This window comes from Adelges cooleyi, unplaced genomic scaffold (assembly GCF_023614345.1).
Source record: "Adelges cooleyi isolate 19-005CV unplaced genomic scaffold, UGA_ACOO_1.1 ACOO_flye_CR_arks_rails_tigmint_CR_PRNA_461, whole genome shotgun sequence".
Classification (NCBI taxonomy): Eukaryota; Metazoa; Arthropoda; class Insecta; order Hemiptera; family Adelgidae; genus Adelges; species Adelges cooleyi.
This window is the reverse complement of record NW_026096146.1, coordinates 1-10,849: the sequence shown is the minus strand read 5'-3', so window position 1 is coordinate 10,849 and position 10,849 is coordinate 1. Positions and strand designations below refer to the sequence as shown.

Below are 10,849 nucleotides of genomic sequence, written 5' to 3'. Positions count from 1 at the left end.
TAAATTTTGTATTTTAAATGACTTCGTAAGTATTATAATATTTCAAATATAAAATGGTAACAATCAGTCTACCTAACTGTTAATTAATTTAAAGAATATAAAATGGGTGAATGTGTTAATATTGTATAAAAAATATTATAGCATACTACTATTATAGTAGGGATGTAATAGGGATTTTCTGAATATTATTTTTAAGAACAAAACAATAAAATTAAGAGGGGCTGCAGAAGTAGGAAAGTGCAACAGAATTATAGAATTAAATATTCATCCCATCGAAAACTATAAGTAAATTAGCGTTAATAATAGTTAAAAAATAAAAATATAAAGAGTAAAGAACATGCATGTATGTAAATAAATAATAATTATTATTTAATAGGATTGTTTAATTTTTACTACATTGTGCATACCATTTAAAATAACTTAAAATATAGTGCCTACACCAGAATATCCCTTAGGGCTGCCTTGAAAGTAACTCATGCTTACAGCTAGTACCCAAACCCTGCCTGTTAGTTGTTGACAGTTATTCGTGACATGCAATAGTCTTTTAATAATTTAAGTTAACAGGTAATCACCTAACCGTAAATCAACGTTTACTTAAAATGTTAATTTATGCTTAAATGCTATTTTTCTTTATTATGCTCGTGGTTACCTTAAAATGTGCTTTTTAATTTTCTGTTTTGTTTTAAACGATTTTTGGCAGTAATTGCAGTCAAACGACGGTGTTGGCTCTTCTTCAGCATCAAACAGTTCATGCCTAACGATTTCTATTTCTGATTCAAAAACACAGTCGTCGAAGCGTTCTTTTTCAATTTTTATATTCAAATCGTCGTTATTGCAGCTAAAACTACAACGAACAAAATTTTAAAACTTTATATTATTGTATTAAAGTTTTTAAAAAAATATACAATTTTAAAAAAACAGATATTGAGAAATAGGCAAAAAATTAGATTTTTAGAATACTGATGTTAAATTTATAAGATATAAAACTTAAATTATATTAGGTTTTAAGTTAATGTTTTGTTTTTTCAGTAGGTAACTAACGGATGAGCTTTTAAACATTTAGTCGTGTATATGATTATTGCTAAATAGATAATAATAATTTTGTTTTATATAACTTTTATTGAAAACAAAGGTACCTTATCAAAAATTGGGAATTTTTTTTTAAAAGAACATAATATCTGACACCACTATTACTAACTATTTGATTTCATTACAGGATATAATCTAAAACATTTTGATAATATTACTAAAAAACATAATTGTTTTATGAGACATAGTAATCCAAGTATAGGCTAAATTATCTAAAATTAACTGTAATCATCTGACAAAAACTGATTATGCAGCAAAAAAACACTGCCTTACGTTAAAATATTTTCACCGTCCAATGTGCTTAAAATTATATTTTTAATTTAGAGTCAATACAAATAGGAATGATCGTCTGTCTATAATAGTAATATTGTTTCCCTGATACCATAATTATCATAAACATAAAAAAATATTTCCTAGTCACGTAGAAATTCACAACGGTCATAGTCAAATATCCAATTTTTTGGTTTTATCTTTAAACAAAAAACTTCTTAGATACAGTTCGAAGCATTTAAAAAAATAAAAAAATACAATATTATTCGACTGACGACCTTTACTTTTAAATGAGTTATGAAATAGTTTAGTAGAATACTGGTGTCAGTAAAGCGTTTTAACTACGCAATAAAAATAACAAATACCTATTAGAAAAAAAAAATGTATCTTATTATAATTATTTTTAAAAAGTTTTACTATCAGAGCATTGTATCTTTTTGGATACAACCAATAAATCCAGTTAGAGAAGTGCAACTGAGGTAAAAGTGTTTATCTAGTTATATCCAATAAAAGTTAGTTTATGGCTTAGTTATAAATTAGATTACTTATAGTCTATAATTATTATAAATAGTACATAATTTCAATAAAAACCACGTTACCCTAAAGTACTTACTACTCCTCTGTTGTAGACTTTTCATTGTTTTTGAACTGCACATACAACGGTTTAGGTTTAATGACTTCAAACGATTTGTCAAACGAGTGTTCTTCTGTTTCATAATTTTCTTGTTTAATTTTCAACATATTATACCGCTTCAAAACTCTATAATTAACATTTAACTTGGTTATATTTCTGTGCCATATATGCATAAAGGTTTTAATAGGGCGACTTAATTTAACAATTTTAACAATTTTATTTATTAACAAATATAGTTATAACAATAATATAATAAAGAATAATTTAGTTGACATGATTTGAAAAATAAAAAACCAACAAAGTTTTGCGTGGTAGGTATATTTTGTTTTTGTACACTTGTAAAACTAAATTTTAATTTACTTAAATTATATTGATAACACAAGTGTGCTGCTAAGTATAAGTGCAAGTATGACTTGTGGGTAAGAAGCTAAGACACTAAAGATTAAAGCTAGACAATAGACCATTATGCCGACTAGAATTATTTAAAGTGGTGTTGATCCCGTATCACTCGACTCAACTCAAATCCAGTGTATGAAGTACACTGGATAGTACATAGTACCTACCTTAAAGGATACATGAGATTTTATACTTCAATAATTAAAAAAGTGATTGGCTTTTTTTTAATATTAATAAATTACTTAGATGTTTTGATTTTAAACTATTTTTTATTAAATAATTCGTCAGTTTCGTGTTTATTGTTGGGTACATTTTAATGCACATTGACTCAATAATTAACAAAACCCATGATATTACTCTACTGTATATTCAGGCTTTTATCTAGACATATATCAATAAATTGGCCTTTTGTGTAAGCATAGAAAGTCTATTAGCTAAAAGGAGATACAAAATTTTGGATTTCTTTATATTGATTATTTATTCTTTATATTTGATTCACTATTATACCATAAACAGTATATATTTTACTGAAAATTTTGACTGATCGATAACAAGTTTTAATTAAACTTTAATGTTTAATACAACATAAACCCCAATGGTTTATAATGGCTTAAAATCAAGCTAACAATAGAATTAACGCTGCACAAACAGACGTTATGAAAGAACAACGGAATGTACTCTACTGTAATGAGTTATCAGTTATCATTGCTTTGGGTAGACTTGCTCTAGCATTTAAACATTCGATTGCGACACAATTTTAAATATTTTATTTAGTAAAAAACATAGTAATAAATAATAATCATTTTAAAATAAAGAATAATTTAGTTTACATCTTCTGAAAATTAATGGCTAACCAAGTTTTGTTTGGTATATTTTGTTATTGATTTTTCAATTAAAATTTTGTATACGACATATTAAGACATTCTATTATATGTTAATAATACAATTACGTTAAAATATTGGGCCCGCTGGAGATCTCACCCCAGCTTAAAATTTAAAAGTACTTATACATAAAATACTAAATTTACAGTGTTTTTATGTAATGTAATCTCAATTTTCCACAAATTTTAATGTTTTTCTGTTTAATTGAAGTCACATTGTATAAAAACATCATGAAAAAAAAAAATGTAATTATTAATTAAAACCAATGCGATATTGAAGGGTTAACGATAAGTATATATGGTATGTTTATTCTTGACACGTCTTATTTATCGTTTTAGTATCATCGGCCATAAAAAAAAAATTAACACAAGGTTAATACACTGTAGTTTATTTTGTAAAATTATTTCAGCTTTCTGAAAAAAAAAAAAAATTTTAATTACCCCTGACGAGTGTATTAAGTACAAGTGTTATTTATTGCCGATGGATGTTTGTTTATATATTGTCCTTTTAAATAATTTAGCAGAGTCCTGGGGTGTACAACACTTTTATCGTGAACCACTCAATATCTCTTAGAGTTAAATAAGAAATTTAATTTTTAATTTTTTTTTATTGTTTGTTTTTGGGGATGGGCCGATACCACTTTTTATATTTATATACCTTTATACCAATGTATAAACGTTATGAACATAGATTGTGATGGATTTTGCTTCGGTATGTATATATTTAATCAAGTTTACAATACATATTTTTACTCATAAGTATTATAAAATGCAGGTGTTGGTATCATGAAAAACGACCTATTTGTGTTTGTGAATAATAGAGGAAAACTTCATTGTGAAAGATATGACAGAGGGAAAAATCTATGGCAATTAGTTGAAAGGGCTGGTAAAAAGTTATTATCTCTAACAAGTCATATCATTACATTCAATCATATTAGGTACACTTTATAACATTTGTGAATTCAATTAAGTCTTAAAATTATTTACACTTTTTGTTGTTGATTTTTTATTTATATTCGTTAATACTTCGGGAGAACTTCATTTTTAAATATATTACACAATGAAATCATGGCGTCTGACTGTCACGGCAGAAGAGATACCAAACGTTTTTGTTGTAATATTGTTTTTAATGATGTTACTTTGAAATCATATTATGGTATTAACTTATAATATTACTTATTATATCCTGTGAGTAAAAATTAGTTTTAAAATTATTAAATTTTTTTAGCTTTTTTTCGGTTACGAAGTACAAACTATGTATTATTTATGTAATATTAGAGGTTGCAATATGCTGGAACAGGTGGAGGGTAATCCCTTAGTTAGCTCCTGCTGTATTGTACCTCTAATTAATTTTCAGTTATAATTATAAAATTAGCACCTGTTTGGTTGAGAATCTATTATGTTATAATTTGCAATAGCTATAAAGAAGTTTTTAAGGCGAATGAGGTAGGTATCAAAAACACATGTATATATAGGTATGTTGATTGAAATATTTTGTGTAATTAATTATTATGACATTATATTGTTGTTAAAAACAAAACTATTATAATTTTATGTTTATTTAAAATTCAAAAATATGTATCGTTATTCGACAATAATTGTGATTAGGTATATTATTTTATTCATAATTCTTACAATAAAAAGTTTTCTTTTTTGTATTACAAAAAGTATCATTCTTCTTTGATGAATATATTGTCAAAGAGCAGCCCAGATGTATTAAATACTATTTGTTTTCCGAACTTTTCATCACCAAGTATCTTGAGTTCATGAAGCTTATAGATAACATCAACGTAGGCAAGAGATTCGAAACTAATAGGAAAGTAAAATAAAATAGTTATATAACTTAATTTTTTAAATATCCTGAACAATTGCATAGGTATTGCTTAAAAAACGTAAGAGGCCACTTGCTCTCGATTGTATTAAATATCTATTTGAAATATGTTTTTTAGGAGACATCATCATAAAAAATTTCGAAGACAAAGGAGAACAAAAAAAAAAAATTCATCAATTTCCCTATAGGAGATACCTATTTGGATTGGCCACGTATAATGGTGAAATCGTGTTCATTATAGCCAATCTGTAAATTGGAAGTCGTTCACTTGAGGTAATGTCAACGATTAAAAAATGTCCCTTTTTCCTTTAAATTAAAAAAAATATATATCCTAATTATCAGCGATTGAAAACGTGCTAAGCTAAAAACTACTTTATTTGTTATAACGCATACAAATTTTATTAGAATTATTTTTAGTATGATAGTCTGGAAGCTTGACTGATTTTGACCTTGTAAAAAAATAAGTTGACAATTTTTGGTTTTTTCAAGTATAGCGTTGATAAGAATATTAATACTCACTCTGGTTTTATAACTAAGAACGGATCTGTAAAGCAGAACAGTTTTTTAGAAAAATATAATACATTATATAAAATGTTTTACATAATTGTAAAATATTTGTGTTTAAATATTTTGCCATAAGTGTAGCAAATGGTGGGCACCCCCTTCCCTTACCTACAAATTATTGTAAGTTTAAATTACAGTTTTAACTAAATTAAAAAAAAAAAAAAAACTAAGCACAGTAAGAAAACTTAAATAAAATATAGTTGATACAACAGTATAATAATTTTGAAAACGTATTATTTAAAATTATAAATAACAAAATATTGTAATGTAGCATAAACACAAATATCTCCAAAAAGAAAAACTAAAAAATATCTATAATTACTTAAATGAAAATTAAAAAAATTCATAATACCTACCCAGATTGACGTGATGCTTATATATTTCTGCAATGAAAATATTAACATAATTTTACTTGAAACTAAATTAAAAAAATTCCATATTTACTTGTATCTTTATGTTGTGGATTTACATTATCTGCAAGGAAAATATTTATAAAATAAAATGTTATCTAAGAACCCATTTTGCTAGAAGTTTTACCTTGTTCTGCAAACATCATAAAAGCCTCATCTACAATAAAAAAAGATATTATTGGAATTTAACAAATGAATTAACTACGCGATTATTAACCGACTACAATACTAGTTAATATTAAAATATTCGGTAATATTCTTGTTTGATTTTGATAAGAAAACAATAGACTCTAATTTTAATCAACGACTAAAATTTATTTTAAAAAATCAAACATTTTCATTGGTTATATTACGGCAAATCTAATGGATGTCTTAGTCAAATTTGGAAAAAAATTGTGTACTTCATAATTAATAGAGAAGGATGGAATTAGATTTGAATAAAAATCATATTATTATTTTCATAATTTTATTTTGTGGCGAATTTCAAGTTTGAGAGTTTAAACTTGTAGTTTAATGTACTATACACATTATAGTACTATTCCAACCTCACCAATCAAGTAATTTATAATTTATAATTATGCCATTAATAAATAAATCTTTATTTTTATTCAAATCTACTTCAACAATCTTTTCAATATTAATGTATCTTATTGATATATTAAATTATGTGCAATACAGTTAATTTATTTAATATAAAACTATTTTTCTTTATTTTAAGCAAGTATGGAACTTATAAATATAATATACAATATTTTAACAAATAAAACATTAGCTTAGTAAGGAACATTTCATTAATTTTGTAAACCGTTACTTTAACAACTCCTAAAATGTTATTGTTGCCATTTTTTTACCTTATTTAGGCAGCCAAAAAATGGAAATGTTTTCTACATATATTATTGTCATTTAAAAAATATTTTCATAACGTTTAAATAAATCAGCTCAATCAATTAGAGGTTTTAGAAAAAATTGACATATTACGCTTTTACTGATTATTATGCTTAAAAAAACATTTTTTTAATATGAAAAATAATAATAAGAGGTAGGTTTAAATTTATTTTGACTATTAAAATGAAAATAAAAAAAAAGCATACATTTTAATATGATTTTATAGTAGCCTGACGTATAATCTTTAGTAAAAATCGCAGTGCTCTACTCCCAACCTACTTATTCATTTTATTTTATTTTATAATTATAATAAAATGCCCTGAGGCAATTAAAAAAAAAAAAAATATGTATATATATACTATCCCACAATATATACTAGTTTTTTTTTAATTATGCGTAACTTTGTAAATTTTTAAGACACACGCTTATACAAATCTCTTCAAGATTATAACTATAATTTAATTTTGACAAGTAGTTTAGCCGATAAAACCCTCGGAATATTGTAACAAAAAAAAAAAATTTTATTGCAAATATCCAATCGGTTATATTATTTCAGCTCTTATTGGCATTATCTTTTTTTGTATACACTCACAAAATATCAATAAAATAATAATATTTTTTATAATATTCGAATAGTGGGACTATCCAACATGAATAAAGAGATTTTAAATTTAAGAATAAAAGTAAAAAATTAAAAATGAATAAGAAAAAAAAGGCACCAATAATGACCGAGGACCGACTTCACCACCCTATACTGTGATTCAAAATCACAATTAAAAAAAAAAAAATGTATACAATATTCAGAGATTTTATCGTCTAAACTACTTGTCAAAACTCAATTATAGTTATAATAAAGCCGTATTTTAAATGCCGTATGTTAGAACCGGGTGTCTTAAAAAAATGACTAAGTTATGCGTAATTAAAAAAAACTAGCATATTTTTAAATGAGAGATAAATAATGCCATTGCGACTGGCCAAAAAAAATCTGACATTTTTTTTTTTTTTAGACACTTTTTAACTGAGATGTACCCATTTTTCATTGTGGAGATGAAAAAAAATTGTTTTGGACCAGTTTAGTATGTATAATTATAAAGATATTTTTCAAATCTCACAAAATTAATTCAACCTACTTCCCAATGACACAGAAGGCTGGAAATTGGTCCAGACACTCAGTTCGGATAAAAATACAATGTTCCTTATAATATTGAAATTAATTTCCTTTCAAATTACATGTTTAAAAAAAAAAAATGTTTTAACTATTTAAATAGCACTGTAACAACTAAGTTATCTATTCACTGTCATTAAATACCTACCTTTAAAGAACACTAAATTGTAAAAAATAAATAAAACATTTAAAAAAAAAACAAAGTGCTGGTACGTTTTAATAAATGTGCTACAATTGATTGGTCAATTGTTCTTGTAAAAAAATTATTTTTTACTTTTTAGTTCAATTTTTTTTTACCGTTTTTTAGAAAAGTATGTTTTTTTTTTAAATCGTATTAATTATTCTTTTACTTGAAAATTACATGTACTATATTATATAGACCCCGCTATATAAATCTAGTTTTAATACTATGACATTTACATAATACTATGAGCTTCATTATAGTTAAGGTAAACACAATTATACTTACCATCAGTTTCTTTATAGATAAGTAAGTCATCTCTATCAAATTTGCCTGTAAAAAAAAATTATAAATGTATTGTATATATTTTAAATTGTGGATTCTGGTTAAACACTGAAATATTCATTATACGTACCAACAGATGCAAACGTACAGACAACACAGACAGATAAAACAATAAAATAGTAACTGATAGATGCCATTGTGATGCGGATAAGAGTATATTCGGGTAAACGAGAATTTCAAACGTTAAGGACAACTGTAGGATTGTGATGGAATCTAACGAATGAAGGTCGGGTCACCTATGTCGGTCCTTTTTACAAAAAAATATAGGTATTTCACCTGATCATACAGAGAAAACAACAATAATTTAAAAAAAATAGGCAGGGGGAGTCGGGGACAGTGAACAGGGAGGAGACATGAACCACCTTTTTTTAAATTTCGCGTTATCGAGACGGCAGTTGAATCAAAACGTGCCTTACAGCGCAATATATTCACCAATGTGCCAACACTCAGTCCCGGACTCCCCCTACATTAAAAAACAAAAATACCAACCCAAATGTAATGTATGTGCCAACGATTTGCGGGGCCCTCGGTTTTTAGTTTGCGCAGAAAGCAGGTAAAACATATAAGAAAGCGTTCGAGTTGAATAAATATTTTTCACATTCTATTAAGTCAATATAAGCGACCTAGAAAAATGTGAAAAAGGCTCAAAGTTTAGTTTCACGGTTTTTTTTTTTTTTTGGATCACCTTAAGGGGCCTCTTCGCGTGCATATTTTTGGTCGGAAACAACACATTCTACTTGAATCGTGTCGTAGTTTAGCTGTAGACCAAACCTGGGCATTATTTGTAGTATTTTTTAAACGATTTCGTCATTTAGCAAGTCTATAGATCACAAAGCATACATGGAATATGCAGTATAGTTAGATGGTCGTTAAAAAAGTTTACCCAGTTAATTCATAAAATTTCAATATTTTTTACTGTCCTGTTTATAATAGTGTATTCACATTACACGTTATTATAATACCTTTGTATAATTGGTATAGTGGCCAAATCTGGCACTTCAATCCTATGCTATAATATTCTTTCTCTATATCCAATTGCGAATTAAACAAAACCAACTGATGAGTAAGGAGTGAACATCTGGCGTTAGGTATTGTCGAATTCGAGAAAAACATTTTCTATACATACAATAAAAAGTGAAAAGTTGTTCGCACGTGTAACATAATACAATGGTAAAGCAGTTTTTTTTCGAAAAAAAAACAACATAATAAATCATTGCGAATCGTATTACACCTTGAACTAGGCACGCAAGCTAAAAATCAAATAAAATGGGTTTTTAATATCCATACTACAGAGTACAAAGAAAATGTCAATGTTAGATTTAAGAGTAAACTTGATAAAATCGAGTACAAAAAAACAAAAGAAGCGCCCTTTAAAAAACGTATTACCCTACCTTTACGATTTTAAGGTAAAAATAAAATAAAATGTGTTTTTTACCTTGAACCCTGTTCAATACTAAATGGGTAACAACAAATATTTTTAGCCAGACAATATAATGTGCATATTGAAAATATTATATTGTAATAGGTAGCTGTAACTTTCAAAGTACTTGTCCGGCTTAGCAAAATAATATCTATGCAAAATACTTGGCATTATATAGCTCGGTCTTATGTATACTTTTAACAAATCCAATATAATAAAGACATTTTTACATCGGTAATAAAATTTCTTTAGAAAAGATATCTTAGCTCCGATGCAGAGCGGCGAAGGTATTGGTTTTACTCTGATATGAGATTCTTTTTTATCTGTATACACTGTAACTTATATAATACTGGACCAATGGTACTTTGGGAAGGAGGTAAAAGTTAAAAAAATTTACTTCTTCACAGTCGAAATTTGAAAAAACAAAAAAAAACCGTATGAGTTTTTAAGTTAGAACTTTTACTGACTATAATTTCGAAAAAAAGAGTCCGATCGAGTTTATTTATTTTTATTTATATTACAAAACAGGCCGAGGCCCAAAGTACAATTTTTGTAGACACAGAAATACATATATAATTATTTAATCTAACAAGTTATACAAAAGTGAAGGTGGAGATGTTCTCATTTTCAATGCGCATTATCCTGAAAATTGGTCTATTATATGAATAATTAGTGGTGCAAATCGGTACAAAGAAAGGATATGGTGATCTAGAATGGAAGTTAGGGACTTTGAAGTTGAGTTCACTTAATAAATCAGGACAATCAATAGATCCATCCA

The 10,849-nt window shown here is 26.4% G+C and overlaps 1 protein-coding gene across 1 annotated transcript; it reads right to left on the bottom strand.

Annotated features, from left to right (window-relative positions):
• Positions 1-275: 275 nt before the first annotated feature.
• On the bottom strand, positions 276-6,232 carry LOC126842247 (uncharacterized). The gene is made up of 6 exons (XM_050579134.1): positions 6,203-6,232; positions 6,110-6,139; positions 6,022-6,048; positions 5,621-5,645; positions 1,973-2,119; positions 276-844 (listed from the first exon to the last, which is right to left on the bottom strand). Exons 1-6 carry the CDS (start codon positions 6,219-6,221, stop codon positions 646-648), a joined length of 447 nt encoding a protein of 148 aa, XP_050435091.1. The 5' UTR covers positions 6,222-6,232; the 3' UTR covers positions 276-645.
• Positions 6,233-10,849: the final 4,617 nt, after the last annotated feature.